The 23,251-nt window shown below is 39.7% G+C and overlaps 1 protein-coding gene across 4 annotated transcripts in view; it reads right to left on the bottom strand.

Annotated features, from left to right (window-relative positions):
• The window catches only part of Dip2c (disco interacting protein 2 homolog C), a 416,803-nt gene that overhangs the window by 97,438 nt on the left and 296,114 nt on the right, over window positions 1-23,251 (bottom strand). For all 4 annotated transcript variants that reach the window (XM_031359583.1, XM_031359584.1, XM_031359585.1 and 1 more), the window contains 9 exons: window positions 21,102-21,193; window positions 18,716-18,826; window positions 13,311-13,434; window positions 12,850-12,959; window positions 12,561-12,663; window positions 10,482-10,546; window positions 6,729-6,822; window positions 6,474-6,593; window positions 5,209-5,323 (listed from right to left, as the gene is read on the bottom strand). In XM_031359583.1, the coding sequence (XP_031215443.1) occupies window positions 5,209-5,323; window positions 6,474-6,593; window positions 6,729-6,822; window positions 10,482-10,546; window positions 12,561-12,663; window positions 12,850-12,959; window positions 13,311-13,434; window positions 18,716-18,826; window positions 21,102-21,193 (934 nt within the window). The remainder of the gene's footprint in view (window positions 1-5,208; window positions 5,324-6,473; window positions 6,594-6,728; window positions 6,823-10,481; window positions 10,547-12,560; window positions 12,664-12,849; window positions 12,960-13,310; window positions 13,435-18,715; window positions 18,827-21,101; window positions 21,194-23,251) is intronic.

The raw sequence follows: 23,251 nt of genomic DNA, 5'->3' as shown, positions 1-23,251 counted from the left end.
TTTAAATGTTAATAAATTCAGATAAATTGAAATCATGTAACTTTTCTCACCATAATGCAATAAAAGTTTAAAAAAAATGAAAAAAAAAGAATAGGATATGTCTCTTTTGTTACCCTGTTGTATGGAGGGTTATGGAAATCTACAGAGGGTGTAGTAGGATGTTATTTACCACATCAGGACAAGGACGCAACCCCATTCCTCTCCTGGTTTCCAGACTGCTCTGAGGTACTGTGAAAGGACTTTGTCCAGACAAGGTAAAGTCAACCAAGCATACTTTGGAGGCCTGTGGTATCCCTGGCCCTGGAATATTGTCTTCCAGAGAGGTAGGGAGGTCAGACCATCAGAGAAGCAGCACATTAATCTACTCTTTGCTTAGCAAAGGAAAGATGATATCATAAGGCCAAGACTACCCTTACACTGGGAAGAGAAGTAGAACCAACTTCAGGAAGGACATAGTCAGATCCTCTGTGAGTAGCCGTTTTTCTTTTCTCAGTCAAAACTTAGAAAAGAAAGTAAATTTAATTCTAGAGATTGTATCACTTGGACACTTGGCAGCAATTTAATCTCAGTTTGTAGGCAGGAAATGAATTGTCCAGAAGTATATTATTTCCTATCAGTTACAACAACTAAGAAAGTAAGTTATGTTGTAAAACCGTAGAAAATCACATGTGCTCACTGAGCATGGAATCTGGCCTCATATTCTACTGTTTCCAGAGAAGACATGATGATGTGCTTCTTGGGGATAAGCTGAAGATGTACTTGTTACAGAACCCACTTAGAGTTATATTTCTTTTTGTATATATGTATGTATATGTGTGTTTGTGCATGTGCGCACACAGGAACATGTGAAGGTCAAGGGTTAATATGGGGTATCTTCCTAAATCACTCACCACTTCTTCTGAGACAGGATCTCTCATTGAACCTGGAGGTTATCCATTTGTCAGAACTGGCTGATTGATGCGTCCCACCTAGGAATCTTCCTTTGTCTCTACTTCCCCAGTGCTAGTTACAGGTGTCCATTGCTGTACTCAGCATCCTACCCCTTTCAACATACAGGTAGTGGGGATTGGACTCAGTTATGAGGCCATCCCCTTAGCCCCTTATGGCTTTCCAGTGCTTTTAGATATTTTCTTCATATTTAAAACCCAGATATCATATAAACAGTTTCTAGCTCCTGTGGTGTCTTGTGGTCACAATCTCAGTCACATCATCTTGCATAAAACAACTCTAGCATGCCATGTTTGAGGCAGTACTGTAATAACTACAGCTGCAAGTATGAGAGTCAGAGTCCAAGAGAACATACACAAGTTTGTCAAATAGCAAGGTTGAATGACTCCAAGAATATAAAACTGTATAAATAGAATTCTTAAGGCTTATAAAATGTTCTTACTAAAAATAGTTCAGGATTATACACAGATATTTTGACTCATAAAATGATAAATCTTTTTCATTTGATCCATTATCTTTAAATTCCTGGAGGAAAAAGAAAAGTCTAGTTAGGGAAAAGGGGTCCAAAGATGGACAGCAGAGATAGAGACAGCCCCTGCTCCAGTTAGGGGGTCCCCCATGAAGTCCAAGCAGAACATCTGTTATAGATGTATAGGGGGCCTGGATTCATCCCATGTGTTCTTTTGTTGGTGGTTCAGTCTCTGTGAACCCCTATAAGCCCAGGTCATGTAATTCTGTAGGTTTTTCTTGTGGTGTCCTTGACCCCTCTGTCTCCTTCAATCCTTCCTCCCCACCTTCTACAAGGCTCCCCAAGCTATACCTAATGTTTGGCTATGGGTCTCTGGACCAATTCCCTTAACTGGGCTGCCTTGTCTAGGGTCAATAGGAGAAGATGCCCCTAGTACTACAGTGATTTGATATTGCAAGGCAGGTTGGTATTCATGGGAGGCCTTCCCTTGTCTAAGGAGAAAGGGAGGAGGGAGGGAGAGGTAAGGTGTGAGGGCCTGGGAGGTTAAGAGGGAGGGATTGGGAGGCTAGAAGAGAGGGGAAGCTGTGATTGGAATGTAAAGTAAATAATTTAACTTTTAAAACATCTACATGAGAATTTGTCAGTGAAATCATTTGGCAAAAATTCTGACAAGGTAACCAGGCATGGTAACCAGGTATGGTAGCAAATGCTTATAATCCTGGTACTTGTGAGGTCAAGACAGGAGGGGTCTGTGGTAATTTGAATAAGAATGACCCCCATAGGCTCATATGTTTGAATGCTTGGTCATCAGAGAGTGGTCATCAAGGAGTAGCACTATTTGTAGATTAGAAGGAATGGCCTTGTGGGAGGAGGTCTATCAGACAGGGGTAGCTTTGAGTTTCAAAAAGCACATGCCAGATCTAGTGTCTCTGTCTTCTACCCATGGATCTGACTGTAGCTCTCAGCTACTGCCCCAGTAACATGTCTGCCTATATGCCACCATGCTCCCTGCCATGATGAAAAGGGAATAAACCTCTGAAACTCTAAGCAAGCCCCCAATAAATGCTTTATTTTGTAAGAGTCATGGTCTCTTCACAGCAATAGAACACAGACTAAAATAGAATCCAAGTTAAAAGCCAGACTGAGCACAAGTCAAGACGCCATGTTTCAAGAAAACAAATGAGCAGCAACAACAACTAAAGCAGCCCCAGTGACCGTGTGACATATTCCTTCTTCTGCTCAGTTAATACCACTTTAAAATGGTGATGAAAACGAAGTGCCCTTTGGGATGATTGAACCAATATCCTTTTCTGGTGATGATCCAAGAGCCACAATGAAAACCTCACTAGCAAGAACACATTTTCATGAAGAACAAATTATGCAGTCAAGGCTATACATGTGGACCATGTTTGTGACTTTTTTGGTGGCTGTGCTGCTATTTAATAGCACTACCAAATCTTAAGCATTTATATTCAAAGGACAATTTAAAGATTTCTATATCCAGTTCTCTAGCTCATCAGTGGAATAATCTGAGGCCCTAAAACACATACTTTGGTGAAGGTTGTGTGGTGGCTGAGCATCAGCAAGGCTGGGCTCACACTTAAGACTCTAGACACTTGACCCCCAGCAAACTTGATGCTTCTCCTTCTTGACAGCTGCACTCTTAGGAGCACAAATGAAGCCCGTAGTTTTAAAGAGACCTTGAGAGAGGATAACTAAGATAGTCCTGCTGCACTGTAGAATGCTAAGTGTGTTTCATGTTTCAGAGTCACACACAAATGTCAGGTTATTCAGAGAGCACCTGTGGCACACTACTAAAGCATAGAGACTAGACTCTGCCAAGAACATGTTTTATCATCCATTTAAAGTAGTGGCATTCATAATTTCTAGTTTGACAAGATTAAACACTTCAGTTTCACAGGCTTTTAATCTGGTTAATAATACAACAAAATCTAGAATATCACAGGTTTTCTTAACTAAAAAAACTACTTGCAATGGTTAAATTTCATTGTCATCTTCACTGGAAGTGAAACTACCTAGGAAAGAAACCTCATGGGGCTGCATGGAAGGGTATTTGTAGCCTTAAGGTTTAACTGAGGAGAAAAAGATACATGCTGAATGACAGTGGCACCAGCTAATGGGCTGGGCTGCCAGACTGAACAAAAGAGGAGAGAGCTGGCTGAGCATCAGTATTCATCTCTCTCGGCCTCTTGACTGTTGATGTGATGTAGCCTGTTGCCTCATATCCTTTTATCATGCCTTCCTTGCCCCAAGGAAGTGTATGCTCAATCTGTAAGCCAAAATCAACTCTTCCTTCCTTAAGCTGCTGTTTGTCAAGTGTTTCATCACAGCAACCATGAAAGTAACTAACATACTCTTCCAGTCAAGATTTTGAGGAAGCTCTATTTTTAATTTTTAAAAATTCTTTGACAATTTCAAACATATATATAATGTATTTTGGTTGTTTTTATCCTCCCCCTCCTCCCTCATCTCATTCCCACTCAAGCTGAGCTTCTTCTAAACAAATTCCCTGCCACTTTCATTTATATGACATGCTGAATTTAATTAGGGCTGGAACACAGTCTCTTCTACAAAAATAAAGTACAGCTTCTACTTTTGAACACTGAACCTCTTCTCATCATGGAGTATACATTCATTACCTGCAAGAGAAACCCACTTAGAGGTAGGCCCAAGAGCAATGAAAAGTGAGTTACAAGTTTCAAGGGAGGATATGTTGTCAACACTTTTTTATGCTAGTGTTGATAACTTGAAAGGCTGGATTGACTGACAGCCATCGCCAATTACTGATGATGCTGATCAGTTAATCCCTCCTTATATCTATTCATGGGGCTTGACTTTTCTCATTCCAGTAGAATAAATTTTACATCTCCATAACTACTCCCTTCCCTGTACTGTGCTGTTCTGAAGCAGGCTGGAGTAACTTATGATCAACAGTGAATAATGTTGCTCCCAGAAAAAGCATCTCAGGATACTAAACCCTCAGGCTGTGAGATAGTTGGTTTTCATGGTACTCAGCTCAGATCTCCTGATGTGCCACTATACTGCTCAACAGCTCAGAAAACCAAGGATTTGTTTTTTCCTTTACATTTTTCTCTCTTTCATGCTTTTTTTTTCAAAGAGGATCTTATTATATAGGACTTGAACCCACAGAGATCCAGCTGCCTCTGCCACCCATAGTGCTATGATTAAAGGTATGTGCTTCTACATCTGGCTAAGTTTCTTAAAGCACATTTTTTTCCCATGGGACGGAAAGTAGAGATGAAAATGAAACCACATTACAGGGTCATGGTTGAATACTTACTTCATTCCACTGCCAAATTAAAATTTTTATACAAGCCAATGAAAACTGAGTGCTGAAACCTGAAAATCATGCAAGCCCATTTCTTTCTAAATAGCATTCTAACAACTCAGGAAAGAATTAATCTGGAGAGAACCAGAAACATTTTTTTGAAGTAACCAATCTAGAAAATTCAAGAGAATCCATTCTTACATGTAAGAATGAAATAAACTCACCACAGAAAACTTGAAGCCTATTCTTTTTTTGAGACAGGGTTTCTCTGTATAACTGCCCTGGCTATCCTGAAATTCACTTTTTAGGCCAGGCTGGTCTCGAACTCATGAGATCCACCTGCCTCTGACCTCTGAGTGCTGAGATAAAAGGCGTGTACAACCACACCTAAGCTGAAGCCTATTCTTATTCTAGTGTGACTTCCCCTCTTTCAGCTGCTCCATTAGAACAGCTGTATAGCATAACTGACATGACCCAGTACCTCCGGATTGCCACAGTGAGGGCCTCTGGTGAGCTGGCACAGGGACAGATGACCTCCTGCCGAAGGCCTTTACTCTGGAAGACATTGAGAAACGCATCACAAGAAGAAATAGACCCTGGAGGGAAAGAGGGACAATGGTCAGACAAGTGTAACACTGTGACTGACTTAAAATTATCCCATAATAGCAAAATAATTTTCAAGTTAGGATTCAGACATAAACAGAGTAAGGCAGTATGGAGAAACAAAACATTTACTACAATTTATTGTTTATGTTATACTGAAAGATAATATTTGCAAACCCTTAGAAAAAGAATTTTAAAACTACAACTTCTACATGTTAGACATTTTTTGCTGACTGATGAATTTACTTTATTAACTCTCTGAAACCTGGGCTATAACTTTCAGTGTCAATCTATACAAATAAAATTTCTCTTAAATGAATTTGCATTAATTACTAAGACCCTATAAAATATGACTTTCAAATACAAATTTACTTTAATTTATTCAAGATGATCTGTGGTGATGTGTATTAAAAATAATTAATTAGTTCATAGTTTATACAGTTGTTTGAAAAGTGAAGGAATCATGTATAAACTAAGTTATCTATTTCTACTTCACTGTCACCCACCAGTCATCAGAAAAGCATAGCCTACTTTAGTTTACAAATGTAGCTAAGCACAGTCTACAGATGAGATCAGAAACAGTCTTTCATTCAATTCTCTTCTGACTCGTGACTTCTGATGTTATAGAATACTATCAGAAAAACAAGCTATTTCAGGACATACAAAAGGTATTATATAAAAATGCTAGCTTATTTTATCTGAGCTTTAAAGTATTTAATACTGAAGTTGTATTAAAAACAAAAACTTAATTTACTATCAATGATGTACCTCCAGTAGATCATAGAATAGTACTTCTTGAGCTTTTATTCTATGCTAAAGAACTAGACTTGGGGATTGGCCCATTTAATCCTCAAGCATTATGACCTGACCACCACTGCAGAGTTGAGAAAATAAAATTCAAAAAGGAACTGTCTCTATAGAACCTGGGTATTTCTTTGACTCAGGCCTGTGGACTGTGAACAGCTTGCCCTTAACAACTGTTATCCTGGTCTTTAAGGAGAACACTGCTTTGTTATTTTAAGGTAGTCTCAACCAAGATACAGGTTAGAAAAATTAAAGCATTAATGTGACAAGAAAGACAAGTGGAAAACAGGAGGTCTGAGGCTTGCCCATCTTAGAATCTACAATTGATGCTTCACTTACAGGGATTTGCTCCATCAGCCACTATTAACATGCGCAGGGAGGACAGGTTGACATCTCTCTGATCTCTGTGTGCTACAAGTGCCCAGTGCATGTCTCTTGATTTCACACAAGCCACTTTTGCTACAAAGGAAAATAGAAGTTATTATGTGTCACTGCCGGACTGTGTGGAGGCTGAAAAAGACAGGCAATTGTGATTCGTGGGGAATGGTGAATTATCTTGTCACCAAATCACCCAACTGCCCAGGAGAGACCAACCTTTATACTGGCAGACCTTCTGGATCCAGGAGAGGGGGTTTACCTTCATCAGTGAGTATGGGATGCTGATGACATGCATCATGTTCATGACACTCTGAAACCAACGGATGAACACAAGAGGTAAGCAAAGAGGTAAGGGAACAGGCGAAAGGGCTCACTGCTCTGATTCAAGGGAAACATGTAAGCCAAGGCTCAGCAGACAGCAGAAATAAACATGAGCACTTCAAGGAGGTACTGAGGTTGACTAACACAAGAGGAGCTTTTGAGGACAAGAAGAGGGCTGACTCAAGTCACACTCATATTTTTAGGGTATACTCTGGTATAATCCTTTAAGACAAAGTGACCTTTTGAAGGCTTGCACATTCCCTCTGCTCCTCAACCCCTCCTGACAGAGTCAATTTTAAGTCCAAGTTTTCTTGTTAAAATCTTGTATTTAAAAGAACCCTAATAGGCATGTATAAAAAGCTGATGCACAGGGTTAGGGAGATGGCTCAGCCAGTAAAGTGCCTGCCAGGTAAGGATGAGAACAGAAGTTCTGATCCTCCAACACCCATGTAAAAAGCTGCACGTGATGCCATATGTCTCATTAACAACAGAACTCAGGAGAGTGAGGAGGTACAGACAGGGAAAAGCCTGAAGCTCACTGGTCAGCCAGCCTAATCTAATCACTGAGCTTCAGCTTCAGAGAGTAAAGACCCTGTCTCAAAAACATAAACACATCAGACATTCATATCTGTATTCTTTGGCTTCTACACACATGTGCATAGGAACGTGCATAATAATACACTCTCAAGTACATATACCACACATTCACATGCACATACATAGAGCGCAACATATACACCATACATATCCAAAATAAGATGACAATATAGAAATCTTTAACATATTTATGAAAAAAATGCTCATCACTGCAAACCAGAGAAATACAAGTCAAAACTACAATGAGTCATCACCCCTCTCAGAGTGGCTATTACCAAAAAAACCAAAAAGTTTGTGACTACTCAGAGAAGGGGTACTCTCAAAGAGAATTGGTCAGAATGCACATTAGTATAGGCATAGTGGAAAGCGTTTTGAAGATTGTAACACACAAAACTCAGAAAACAAACAGTAGCTAGAAAACTACAATGTAACCCACCAGGATCACTACTGGGTACATTTACAGAGGAACTGAAATCAGTATGTTGAAGACACATCACACTCATGAGCTCATTATAGCACTATCTGTGACAGCCATGATATAAATTTAGCCTAGGTATCTGTCAATGGAATGGGTAGGAAACATGATATGTATACACAGTGGAATATTTTGAAGATGTAAGAATAAAACCCTGCCATGTACTGTAATATGGATATACTTGAAGGACACTATGTTTATTAATGCTATTATGTTAATCAGACAAGCATAGGATGACAAAATATTGCACGGTGTGATTTATATGTGGAAGCAAAAATATTGATCTAAAAGAAGAGTTGAGTGTTATTAGATGCTTGAAATGTGAGTTCAGATGGGATGAAGGGATGGCAAATACACATAAGATACAGATAAGAAGATTAACCTCTAATATCCTACACTTACTCTTCACCAAATGACCAAGAAGTGATAACTTTTCAATTTCCATATTATAGTAGGATAACAAAGGTGGACAAGACTGATAGCTTTGGAGTAGCTACAAGTGAAGTTCTGGATGGTTTTGGAATAGCCATGATACATGGCAACTACTCTGCTTTCATCTTACCACATATAACATGTTCTGAAAGGTCACATAAGACTACTTCAACATGTAATTGTTAATTACAAATATATAACATTTTATAGTCTTTCATTCTACAAGTCCAATTCCTTTTCAAAAAAGAGTATAATGGCTGTCTCCAAAATTGAATTTGCTAGTTTACAGACTGTAAGGCATGCAACTTTGAAAAGGTATCAGAACCACAGTCTTCCTTCCAGCCTTGCCAATGCAGATTGTGACTCTTAGACAGTTCCTTAAAGTGGGGAATAAAATCTGACATAGGTCTGCAGATATATTACGTCTCCTGCATAGCCCCAGGAAGGACTACACACTGTAAACATCAACCCAGTGCTTTCAGGGTTGTAATTCGTGCACTGGGAATCACTGCTTCAAAGGGAGAAGCTCCAAAAGAAAATGGAAAGACCAGTGTATATCACCCACCAGGAATGAACTTTCTACAGAACCTAATGCAAACCCATTGCTTCTGGGGGATGGGGGAGTAGGGAGGGCTTCTTCCTACTGAGTTCTAGGGTGAAGGAGCTTACGCATCTTCAGGGTGAGGCAAAGTGCTACAATGTGTTTAATCATGTGCCTTTAGAAGTCAACACAAGGAACTAAAAAACTGCAAGGTACTACAGACAGGAATGTAGAACATCAGGATTAAAGCATGCTGTCAACAAGAGAGCTACGTGAGCAGAAATGGCAACACTCTCAGAGAGGGCTGAATAAAGCAGGGATACAGAAGACAATGAATAATCAAAACCACGGTATATGCTACTAAAAATACTAACTCTAATAGTAACCATTTGTGTTCTCAGGGATGTGACAACAGAACCACATGTATCACAAACGCAGGCAGACCCAATACCAAGCTACATAATTCTTATGCTAAGCACAATGGGTAAGACTCATTGCCATTTGATTCTATCAGTAAATAAATTTTGCCAGGTCTCCTAGCTACTTGGGAGGTTGAGACAGGATGATCCCAAGATCAAAGGCAATCTAGATAACTTACTGAGACTCGATCTCGAAAATAAAACACAAAATATCCAGTCTATAGGTCAATGGCAACATGTGCCTAATATTCAAAAAGTCCTGAACTTAATTTCCAGTGCTGAAAAGAGCTTCTAGGTCACATGACTATGATACTCACTAGAATCGAAACTATAACAGGGGCAGAGCTTTGAGTGCAGGTTCCTTAATTCTTTAACCTTAAACCTGTGTTACTCCCTCTGTACCATCACACACCAGTGTGCCAGCATTTCAAACAGTTTTTCTGCATCTCCACATATAAAAGCATTCAGATGTTGGAAATAAGCAATACTGGAACACAGAGGCCAGAAGGACCATAAGCAGACTATCTACAGGGTACATACATGCTCGTGGATCATATAAATAGGTCTGGCTTGCCAACAAATAGCAAACTGTAATATTTATATTCCCAACAATTACATAAAAATTACTGTGTTTCCTACTTTGGAAAACAAATCTTTCAGCTAAGAAACAAACGAGTTAGTCAAAACCACCCTTCATGAAATAAATGGGGAATCCCAAGCTGGCATTCTTATGTTTTTCTTTTTTAAGTGCCAACACCACCTTCAAAATATAAGGTCCGCTTTCTACAAAAGTATCCACAGCCAGCTCAGCAATCACTTTTCAAGTGGTGTTGATGAGCCAAACAGCTCTCTATAATGCATACTAAATTTTCACTTAAATGAAAAGTATAAAATCCTTTCTCCCTTAACAATAATCTAATAGGAAACTTCCTGACTCTTAGAAAATAGTAAGAACACTCCTTAAAAGGGCTATTCTTATAGCTGATGCCTCAACATATGGGTCAAGATTCAAAACAGGTTTTCTGAGACCAGCTGTCTTTACTGTACTTTTGCAGTAAGCTGGCTGAGTGGACAATATGACTCCTAACAGAAGATTTCTTTGTCTATACTGTGGGTAGGCCACTTCGAAGAAGTTGGACACACTTACATAAAAGATGCATGAGGCAAAAAAGGAGTTTACTTACTGTCAATATGCCATGCCAGAGCCCCACATCCTTCTTGAAGTCTAGGACATTCACAATGGTTTCAGCTGTATAAGAGAAACAATTACAAGTTTTACTTGACATGGTCAAGCAGCCTGAGTGACATGCCAAGGAAAACCTACCACCTGAGGGGCCATCCTGGATCTTAGAAGAATACCATATACTGTTTTCACAGAACACTACAGTCAAGTTACAGACCACTAAGAAGCACTATTCAGGCTGTAGAGTTTTTCCAGGATAATATCTGGGCATGTAAGGGAACAGCAACAGCTGCCCACACATCGCCACTGAAAAGTATCTGACCATATCAGACGCAGTGGTACAGGCCTGTGATTCCAGCACTTGGGAGGCTGAGAGAGGATAATCACAACTTGAAACCAAAACTGGACCACACAACTAACTCAAAGCCAGCTTGGGCATATAGTAAGACTTCTAGAACACTGTCACTTAACAACACCCCCACCCAACACAATATTACCTTCCTATTTATTTCTTGCTTTCCTGAGATTCTCTTATAATTTCTCTGTTGAGACCTTGTTCTGCTAACAGGGGAGCATGGAAGGAGAATTTTTGGCAGTGCACAGACTTATTTTGTCATAAGAGAACTCTGTAAGGGTGGTAGTGGTGGTGAGACAATAAAGAAGTTAAGACACAATAAAGAAGGCTAGACAGAGATGGTGTAATAAAGGGGGAAAAGCTGTGAAAATATGTTGTTGAAAATAATTATTTCCAAAGACTGAAGCAGTGATGCTAGACACCCCGGCACTGAAGATTTGACCTTCATTTGACCTTGTTCTTATCAAACTGATTCAATGGGCATTTTAGTCACCTCTACACAGGCTCCTGGCCACTTCCTAGTGTCCTAGGAATTTATCAATGCTAGCTAAGTCTCATGGTCACCTAATTCTGTCTGTCAATATTTATCAAAGGTTTAAACATTCTATTTCCTGCTCTCCTACCAGAGAATAAAATGGAGGTGGACCAGAGAGATTAATTCAAAATACAGATACCCAAAGAAAATATCCTAGATTCCTTTTTATAAAGTAATTTAAAGTAAAGAAATTATTTTATATTCAAGTATGTATTTATATTTGCTCCTGATACCTAAAAGGTGACAGCCCTGGATCTTCAAAGCATGTAGGTCGGGACATACAAGTCATTATTTTAACAAAATAATAGTGGTATTTAGAGACCATGTTTCTCCAACTGTTAGATGGCATAACCATTAATAGAAACACATTATTCTTAAAAAGGGAAATGTCGAGGAGATCACATGAACAGAAGGAAAAGGGAAACTCACTCAGAAGTGGAGTCAGGGACCACTGGCTTCTTCAGGTCCCAGGAGCTGATGTTGGTGTGGGTTTGTCAGCTGTGACTGCACCTGCCCTACAGGCAGCTGGGGGTTGCTTTAGCTTTTCCTTCTCTGTGTCACTCAAACCCATTATCATGGTTACTGCCACCCACTCTACCTCTGCTTCTCATGATCGAAGAAGACACACCAGGAAAAACAATAGTCCTCCAATAAAGCTTGAAAACCCTATTCTCAGAATTTCTTATTCAATAGTGAAGAGTGTGCTATGACACTGCACTTAAGAGAAAGAGCTTCTAAAGACATAGAGCCATGTGCAGGTAGGGATTAGCATGTGTGCCAACTGTGAGATGAATAGCCCTTTTCCAAATCTGTGTGGTCTGAGACCAAGCCTTCAAGGATGTGGTAAATATTAAACGAGGCCATGGGCAGGGTTCCAGGGGTGAACAATATAAAGTGTCACGTGAGGACACAGAAAGTACATCATACGGAAGGATGGTGGAGCCCCACTGCCAACATTCTCACTGAGGACTTTCAGTTGCAGTCCCTGTGCCTATGCTTTACCAGTCTAAGCTGAAGCACTAACTACTACTTAGCAAGGTCACACACTGATGGATGGTGATGGACACAAACAGAATGCTACTTTGATGGATCCCAGTAGGAACCATACAGGCTGGTTTGCCATCAGGCATCCCTGGTCAATGTGGCATCTCCAAAAACCTAGATCCAAGGAGTCTCAGGGCCATCCACACCTTCTGTATAGCTGCAGGCCTGTGTAAGTGCCTGACAGTGTGTCAGCAGCGCTATCCTTGTCACGGTCACACCAAGAACACTTCCATCTTTACACGTCTTATACTGAAACGAGACAGAAAATATGGAGAGGTGTTTTGATAAACAAATTTCTGGTCCCCACTCAATAGCTTCTAGTTATTGAGACACTATGAGTTCTAGCCACACTGCAACTGGTATAATGAGGTGAAACACACATCTTTTCCCAGTGATATACTCCCAGCCTCTGTGGAAGGATGATATTCATCTTACCTCAATATAAGCTGTGTCATTATTTGCATCTTTGATGTGTGGAAACCAATCCCGCGGAGGTTTAGAGAGGTGTTTTGATTCTGTGACAAACCATAGCAGCTTTGGCCAACCTAGGAAATAAATCATAAATTCCTTTTAAGTAAAGAGAACCCTTAAAACAGGTCTCTAGAATTTCTTCATCTATTATTTCACATCTTGCTTTCAAGTACTTCAGTCTACATGTAATCTCTGGTACTCCCATATGTAAAATCGATAATATCATCAAGAATGCTCGAGACACCAGCAGCTATCTATATCATGTCACCCCACAGATTATGAGTTACCTGTAATACCAGAAATGTTGACAGATCAGAAAAGTTCTGTCCTGAACTCAATAGGACATTCCTGCACAAGTGAAGGGCTAGTCTATAAAATGAAAGGTCTACAGGGAAAGCAAGTTCTCGGGTGCTTCTGTGGCATACCTTTGAACTGTGGGATCTCTCCTGTTGGGCTTTTTGGCAGTCCTTTGTGACAGGCATCGCTAGTCAAGGCAACAGTTACTCCACAGCTTCCAAGCAAGAAACCTATCTGTTGGCTCCCCGCATCCTGAAAGGTGATCAAGGAGAGTTAAAATTCTAAGACAAAACTTCACTCCTATCCAAAGCACTGTCTCATCTTGGGTATGTGGAAATTAACTGCCCTCCCCAAGACTCTTCTCCTCTCTCTCTCTCTCTCTTTCTCTCTCTCTCTCTCTCTCTCTCTCTCTCTCTCTCTCACACACACACACACACACACACATGAGAGAGAGAGAGAGAAAGAGAGAGAGAGAGAGAGAGAGAGAAGACAGACTAACTGAAAAAGAGTTCATAAGCATGACCTCACACATTAAAAAAGCTGGGTGGATAGGAGGTTGAGAGGATTTGGGGGTGGGAAAATGGTCAAAATATATAAGAATTAATTTAAAAAACAAAGACAATGATCCTAAAGTCTCATTATTGTGCATAGAAATTATCTATCACATGAATACCTCGAAACCTGATTTTCACACTTTCAAAGACTGGTTACAGAGGTGTCACACCTGGTAGGGTACACAACCAAGAGGAATGTTTACTCAGAGTAATGGCAACCAGGATCACCTTTCCCATCTGGCATACATCACAAATCAATGAGGTAACCAACATGTACTAAAGTGTGCTATGGCTACAGGGTGATAAATCTAGAGACAGAAAGCCTAGGAAAGCACCAAGCTGCCAGGACTGAATGTCACCTTTCAGCAGATGTCACAGATGGGGCTGTCCCTGGTTCCAAGAGCCCTAGGAGCTGCCTCCCTGTGTGACTTTTATTGCCCTGAATGCAACCTGCTTCTCATGAAAACAGATAATAAGCAGCCAAGACACCTAGATTCAACTTCTCTCCCGTCAGCTCCTCAATTATGCTCACGAACTAAAAAGTAAAATCAGAGTCTCTGAGTGTTAGCATCACAACATTCAGAGCCTGTGGTGATACATGGGTGGGTCCACAGACCTCTTGCCAAGGCAACAGCCACCATATCCGTTGGGCTCACCTCTCACCTTTACCTGTGACTGCTACGTCACAACCCATATATATACAAGAACATTCCTCCATCTTGCTCTCTCTCTCTCCTCTCTTTCTGTGCCACTACCCCTACTTCCTCTCAATTAAACCTCTTACACATGGAACTGTTTGGGCCTAGTGTGGTATTTTCTGCCGCCCCAACACATCACTGAGTACCCAGCATTTGTGGAACTAAGGACATATCATGGTGTAGAAGAGTCCATGCTACACCCACCTTGACTCTATGAAAACCTTCAGGAAGACTGGTTTGTTGAATCTCCTGCACACCCATCCCAGGAAATCACTGGGCAAAGCAAAGTTCTATCACCTAGGTATTCATCAGCGTTAACATTTCAAAGCTGTTGTCTGCTAAGTGTTTAGATTATACTTTTCTAAGTGGAGATTTAAAAACTATAGTTTCCTTACATGGATTGTTTCAGAGTAATAGCCAACAAGCTAAATGAACAATTAACACAATCCTGCAATGGGAGAGGTGGTGTGGCCCTCGCTAGATGGTCAGTCCCCATTTTACAGATATTTTGGGGGACTTTTTATTGTTGTAATACTGTTTTCAAGTAAAGTCAAGATCAAATACTACTCCTCTGAGGAGGTAGGGCAGGCAGGCAGGAGAGAGGTAGGTTTTTAGCAGCAGGAACTGGGGTTCTCCTCAAGCTCACTGAGTCAGGCATACACAACAACAGCTGTTTCCCAGTAGGGAGTGACTGAGGTAGCATACAAAGATAAAAAGTCACGACACTGATCTTAGCATGACACTGATCTTAGACCTAAAGCCAGGAGTCCACCCTTCCCTACACTCTGAGTACATGTACATGTGTGCATGTGCATGTGTGTGTGTGTGTGTATGTGTGTGTGTGTGTGTATGCGTGTGTGTGTGTGTGTATGTGAGAGAGAGAGAGACAGAGACAGAGAGACACACAGAGAGAGGCTAACTTAATACCTCCAAACAACAAATTTGTATACCTAAATAGAACCCTAAAAGCTAAAAACATAATTAAGTCGAAAAATCATTTAGTAAGCATTATGAATTCCTAGGATGTTCAATCCCCAGTACTGAGAGAATTTTTAAAAATAGAAAGAACATGAAAAGTGGGGGAGGTGGAAGAGGAGAATGGCAGCAGGAGGAGGAGGGGGAAGATGGAAGAGGAAGAGGAGGAGAAGGAAGGGAAGGAGAAGGAAATGAGTTGTGCAATATAAAAGGCTGGAGGCCAAGTAACAGAAAGACCAATATGTCAAGACTGCCATCAGCATTCAGTGTTGTCTCTAGTTGCACCTCTTAATCTGCAAAATACCTCCCCAGGGGCTACATATTAGTTTTAGACAAACCCTGCTAGGTCACTCACAGCCCCCTTGGGGTGACACCAAACACACATGCCAGAACTAGCTTCATCTACAGCATTCTACATCCAACATTCAACCAAGATAGTGGATGAGGTAATGAACTCTACAGATTACATCAAAACAAAGGTCAACAAAAGAGCTTAGTGGTCCTCACAGTCTCTGCTTCTGACTCAAGAACAAGGCAAATGGATAACAAGCCACACACCAGCAATGGCTTCCTATGGTCTACAAGGTCTAGAAAAGTATCTGTCTCCATCTGGTGGGATAAGAGGTCAAACCAGGGAAATAATCACTGTAATTTCAGGATGTGAAATGAGATAAATCCTCCCAGACACATACTCTGACCTTGACATCATTTCCCAAATACCTTGCCCCTAAAAATAAGTATGGCTAACAGTTTCTTTTTCAGGTAAAAGCAGATATGCAGACACACACCGGAGGGGAGGAGAGGCAGGCTTGTGTCACCATGACTCCCATCCTCCACATTAAGGGCAGCAGATCAATGTTTCTAACTTTCTCCTTGATTAAGAAAAGCTATACCAAACTAGAATTCAAATATTCTTATGAATTTCCAAAAATTTCTCCAAGATAGAAAAGGATAACAGATGTTACTGTTTAGAAATTCCTTCTGTGTGGCTTCTGTGGCAGTAACTCCTGATATCATATCAAATTTTCCTCATCACGATTGACATAGGTCAAGTAATGACTTGTCTGTTATCACTTGTAGGTGTGTTTATAATGGAAACCTTCACGCACACACAGAGATAAGAAAAAGCATTCTCATGTATAGATCATCCAATGTTAATAATTGTAAGTTTTTGATCATGCTGGCACCATCAATTATACTCACTATACAACTGCATGTTTATAACTAAGGAACCCAGAAGAGACGATACAGACACACACACACACACACCCCATATCCACCAATGTACAACATCACATATATGAATACACATTAGGGTCACACATGTGCCAAATACTTATTTGTGTGTCCATATATTTTAAGGAACACTCACATATCATACACTGGCATTTAAGAAAGTGAATCCCAGGTGACAGCCATACTGTGCATACAAGGACACTTCAGCTAAGAGATGTCCTTTCAGGAGGAGAACCTCTTCACCCTAGCAGGCACCTGCTTATCTCCTTGGTGCCCTTAGCAGCTCTACTGCTATTTTCTCTCAATCCCTGTGGTTTGAGATCCCAAGTCTACTGAGTGCCTCCATCAAAATGCTACTCTTCACCTCAAGTGGTGAACATACCAGACTCTGATATTACTCCTTGCAGAGGTTCATCTGAAATGGTATTTGAAATGTTGCTTTCTTTTGTTTCCAGGCAGTGTTTTATTCAGTCTACTCATTGAGCCCACCCATCTGTTTCAGAATCCCTTTGCTAGAATGACAGCAAGTGCCACATAGCCCACTTTGGAAATATTTACCAACACAACCAACCAATCAACTATGATTTGAGCTCTTTGGAGCAAGCCAGATAGCCTTGACAGCATACAAAAAGTCTCAGGCAGCACCAGACCCCGGTGGCTGTTATACAGCCATTCATGTTACAGCAGGACCCTAGTCTGGCCCAGTATTCCTGTTCTGTTCTGTCATCACTGGCATACACAGTCAGAGTCTTCACCCTGTCAGCCTGGCTGGTGTTTGCAGTTGCTATTCCTTTGTACCCAGACTGTCACACTTGTGGATAACCTTTGTTCCTCAAGGACATCTTGGCATAACCTATTTTTCAGGTTAGCAAATCCACTTGGCTGACAGAAAAATATACAAGTTCAGATACCACAAGATAGTAATAATCACTTTCCTGATGTATACTGGCAAGGCTGTAGATAGGCTTTTTCTTGTCCCCCTCTCCCGTCTGGGTCATTAACTTCCCTTGATTAAAAATGCCTAGATGTTTCCCATTCACTACCAGGATTGAAAATAAATAAATAAAAGCAAGTTGTTACTTAAGGCATTCAATAAGATTTAGGATTAAGAACAAGGACTGTTCAGTAGGGACTCTAAGTAGCTCTAGAGGTCATTGAACAAGTGGATAAAGGATTAGCCTTCCCATACTTCATCATTTACTCATATAATTATGTTATTTCACTTGTACCCAGGCAGAAGAGTCAGGTAAAAGTAAGAAAACTGCACAGGCCAACAGGCTGCTATGTTCTATATGCATAGGCAGGAAAGAAAGTTCAGCGCAACTGTTAGGGAAACACAAATTAAAACTACAGTGAGGTTACTTCAAACTTGCTAGAATGGCTTTCTTATCAAATAGGTGAACAACAACAGGTGAGGAGAAGATCCTGAGAAATGGTGTAGGGATTCCCACAGACATCAACAGCAAAGCTTCTGTGGCCCTGGTGGCTGACTGCACAAAGCAAATCCTATTAGGGACTGTCAATTAGGCTGCCGATTCTATAGCTATACAATACTAGCTACTTACTGGCCTCACAGTTAGCATAAACAATAAAGATAAGAGCAAGTTTAGTCATCTTAGAGAATAAGATATGACCAATCAGAGGAGAACCGGAACTTGATAAGGTCAAGACAACTAAACACAAGCCAGAACTGCCACCCATGATCAAGAGAGACCAAAGACCTATCATGTACCTGGCTTTCTAAGCAATAATACTAAGGCATGAGAAAGTGATCCTTAATAGATTCAGATAAGGCAGGGCTACCAAATAAACTTAAGCTTCACCTTGGCAAAGGTGCACACCTGCAGATGAGACATGCTGTAGATGAGTAAAAAACTTATCGCAAATAGATAAAACTAATGAAAATATGGTCTGTGACTTAGAGACAGCAAGAACATGTCACTGAACTTACACAGCAAAGATATAAAGTAATTTACAAACTGTAGTCTACACATTCTCACCCAGCACATTAAATTGCCATGGAGCCTGACACTTCCTCTAATAGAGCTTAACGAACACTAAGTTCTTTACCTTTCTTGTGAGTGGCACTTCAATGGGGACAGGAACAACTTCAGCCAGCAAGCAACCATAGAAGGCCACCATGAAAGCAGCAGGGTCATTGTTAGGAAACACTAGCGCCACCTGGAGACATGCAAGACACAGAGTTGAGTCAACAACAGGATGAAAATTTCAAGTCCCCAACACAGTGGGCAGGCAGGCCTGTAAGATCAGTACTTAGGAGGCTAAGAACTATAAATTAAAAGAGACCTCAGACTACAGAGGAAGAATCTATCTCAAAAGTGCTGGATGCTAAGAAAAAATGTTTTGTGTAAAAAGAATAACAAGAGATATTTTAATAAGTACCCCATGCTTTTTCTTCAACTTACGTGGAAGGGAAACACTAAGAGCTGCCAGCTATATTCCCATACCAGACAACATCTCATTTTATTTTTGCTTCTTGTCTTCCACGGCCACATAATTTTCATATAAAAAAAAAAAACCAAACCAGTGTACACAATATATGGGTTTTTACTTTTTTCACTGGTCTAAATGAATTTCATATTCTGATATCATTCTCACAACTAAAATTAAATGTTTATAAAATTCTTTACTGGGTATCTGGGCAAACGCTAAGGAGCTAGACCCAGTTGGACTTAATTCAGATGCTAAGTTACTTCTTAGTTCTAGTATCTTATGCACAACTTTAGCTTAAGCCATAGTTCCGTCTATGAGAAGAAGAGAAACAGCAATAACAAACGGCACCTGGTTGTCCTGGTATTAGTCAAATGACAGAGTTTACAGAAGCATGGTACATCACATGCACTACCAGGAATCCTCATATCATCAGTCCTGGCAATATTTCAACCACAGTCTCTTAATGCTGAACATGCATGCTTTCACTGCCTACTACTATAAGGATTTAATTGCTCCTGGTCTTCCTTCCTTATCCAACCTGCCCACTGTGGCCAATCTGAGAGTAGATTATAACCCACCACATAATACTGGATGTAATTTCTAAATAGGTTTCCTAACACTAACAATATGGCCATATCCTCAAGATTTTCCTCTTATGGATTCTTTTTCATTGTCCATATTTACCTTTTCATGTCTTGCTATGTTCTCTGGAATTTCTGCTTAATATGTTTAACACAAAGATTTCTTGATATATTTTTACATTTTTGGTATATATTTGATGTTTTAAATGTGTTTCCTTTATATTCAAAGGTAATACATGTTTGAGCCAATTTCTCCATGCCTTTTAAAAGAACTGAGACAGTTTTGGTATAGATATAAATTATGAGAAATGTGTTAGGTAGTTTGTAATAAAGTATCAGAGACTGTACTCATGCAAACTAGAATGGCTATGACACTTCATTAAGCTCCATCTTCTGGGATGGTCACTGTACATGGAAACTGTCTCTGAACATCAGTAGGTGGTACATGGCTATTTGTAGCACAGCCAATTTAATATTTAGCCTATCCCAGTGCTCTTTTAAACGGTACTGCCAACTCACTGATTTTAGAAAGTTTCCTGTATGATAAGAGCTCTTCGTCTGGTTTGTTTGTTTGGTTGGTTTTTTGTTTGTTTAATAGGATTCCCACTCTGCTCTTCAGGCTATTTTCACATTAGCTCCTCTAACAAGTTGCTGAACCTACGGTGTTAACTCTTTACAAACCTTGTGGGTGTATTTTCACAGGCATATAAATCCAAAGATTTAGCATAAATGCATCATTTTTGTACTTTCTTTTTTTTGGAGTTTCAAATGGATTCTTTAAAAATGTTGTAAGTGGCTTTAATAACTTTGGTAAGAACATTTAGATATGGTAGTCTAGCATATTTAATATCCAAGATAAATAGGTTTGCATAAAAGGATATTGATGGTAGTTATGAAGTCAGGAGCTGTATCTTAAATTTAGCCATGCTGGGTGTCTTGTAAAACAGGAAAGGTAGTGTGGAAAATTAAGTTCTGGAATATATGATTTCTTTTCTACATGGCTAAAAAAAAAAAAAAACAGCTAGAACAAGTTGGAAAGAGAATAAGATGATATATTTGTATGTGTAATCATATTAACAACAACAACAACAACAAAAAAACCCAAGTCTCATGTGAATCTGCCTTCATAAGGCACTGTGTGTTGCCAGCACATTTTCAGATGGGTAGGCTCATGAAGAAACAGGAGGCAGATAAGTTCATAATATTCCCAGGTTACTACTGCTACATGATTCCTTCTCACAAAGTAGGCCACAATATCTGAGGAAGCTGATCAAAACAGCACAACACACCAAACTCCCCAATCAGATCCTGGTCATAAAGAAAGCTTACTTGCATTTTATATCCGACTACCAAGGAGGAAGAACAGGCTGAGTTCTAGAATCCTAACATAGAGGTTATCTAGTTATTTGAACCTCACTTACCCTGTCTCCAGGTCGTACCATAGGTTCTTGCTTTGTACCTAACTTATGTAGAATGTTGTAAGCAACCTTCATACTTCTTGTCCATAGTTTGCCTGTTGATATAAAACATAAACAGACAAACGACTTGGTAATATATACATGCATTTTCAGCTATGTTCAACTCTGAATATAAAACTAGCATTTTTTAAATCTAGTTCATTCATCTGTTCTGCTCAATGTATGTGGTTGGAAGTAAGTGTCATGTGGAAGACTGACAAAAAATTGGGGTGGGGGATGGGCAGTGGTGGCGCACACCTTTAATCCCAGCCCTTGGGAGGCAGAGGCAGGCAGATTTCTAAGTTTGATGCCAGTCTGGTCTACAAAGTGGGTTCCAGGACAGCCAAAGCTATACAGAGAAACCCTGTCTCAAAAAACAAAAAACAAAAACAAAAACACAAAAGGGGTGGGGGGAACAGGGATGAAAAGACTATAAAACTGAAGTTGAACATGCATTCAGAAGTAGTACTAGAGGTTTAAATACAGCAGAGAGAGGGAGAGGAAGAGACAAAGAGACAGAGAGAGAGACAGACAGACACAGAGAGATATAGAGAGACAGAGAGGGGGGAAAGGAGAAAACGGAGGGAGGGAGATGGAGAGGAAGAGAAAAAAGAGATTGGAAATTCTAATTTTAGCCTGTTTAGCCTGACTTACACTTGGCCTATGACAGGGAAAAAGTTGATGGGACATGTGCCCACAAGTTAGTTAATAATAGTTAACAGTATACAGCCATGGGGATAGGAGGGACAGTGTCTTGAAATATCTTCTTTCACAGACCAACTTTACCCAAAATTTGTTTTTGTTTTTGTTTTTTTTATTTTAAGCCTTCAACTTAAGTTTCTAGGAAAAGGACAGAAAATAAATACTAAAAACTGACACATTACCAGAGAATCATCAGAACCAGGTCTTAACAAACTTAATTTCTCTTAGTGTGTTAAGCTCTTACTGTAAAACCACAAAAATTTGTAACTGCCATCTTTCTACTGGACTAAGCATGGGGATGGGGGTGCAGTGAGAGATTTCGAAGCTCTCTCAGTGACATCCATCTCTTATAATGTGTGCCGGTTTGGGTAACTGCAATAGCACAAACTGTATAAAAACGGCTCTGACAGGTCATTCAAAGCCCAATTCCCTGCAAGCTGTAAATTTCTCAGAGTATACACTTTCTAATCTCATGGGTTTGAGATTTGGAAGAGGAACCTTTGCAACTTAGATCAAGTGTAAATTTTTGTAATTTTAAAATTCTGAGCTCTACAAAATTTTTCTAAGTTGAATACAAATGTTAAAAAAAATGCTAAGTTTTAAATTTAGGCTTAAGATAGTGTTTTTTTTTCCTTCCTGAAAAGTTTCAACAAATTATATTTAAGAACAAAAACAGGCTCTGAAGGACCTTCATATTTCAAGCCTTCATCCTGAACTCATACATTTTCTGGTAATACTGAATAGTGTAAGGTGGAATAAAAGCAACTTCAAATCTAAGGAGCATTCTTGCATTCAAAAGGCATTTTATAGCATGGTCAAAGACACTCAGCTACTAAGAGCTTTCAAAACAAATCAAGGTTCTAGTTAGTATATTAATGTAAAAGTAATAAAATGCAGATTCATCTAATTGTGTCTCAATATAGTCAATGTCTAGATTTTTTTTGGTAAATAGAAATTCCTCTGGCTTATAACACATTATTTTTACTTAAAAAAAAACAAACCTGAATTTGAAAAACAAACAAAACATAAACCTGAATTTGTTTTATTTCCTGTTAGAACTGAAGCTACCTGAATTAATATGGCTGTTAGTAACCATTCATAGGATTCCTCTACTTGTCTGCCCCTTAGTGGATAGCAAGCTAGGAGAATGTTTTATCTTTCATTGCTCTTATTCTCAGGACAGTTCTTGATTCTCAGTATATGCTAAACACTTTTTTGTGGGGGTTCACTAACGTCATAGGCAAGAATCAATTAAGCCCACAGTCACAGTCTGCAGCTTAACATAACTCGTAAGTATTTCATTACTAGTTAAGATTTCATCCATGATTTCTTCCTCATCTCAACCCCATAGATCTTTAAAGTCATTTGATACCACACTTGGGGAGTTCACTTCTCTATCAATGGTCATCAGT

This window comes from Mastomys coucha, unplaced genomic scaffold (assembly GCF_008632895.1).
Source record: "Mastomys coucha isolate ucsf_1 unplaced genomic scaffold, UCSF_Mcou_1 pScaffold7, whole genome shotgun sequence".
NCBI lineage: Eukaryota > Metazoa > Chordata > Mammalia > Rodentia > Muridae > Mastomys > Mastomys coucha.
This window is presented reverse-complemented; position numbering and strand designations above follow the sequence as displayed.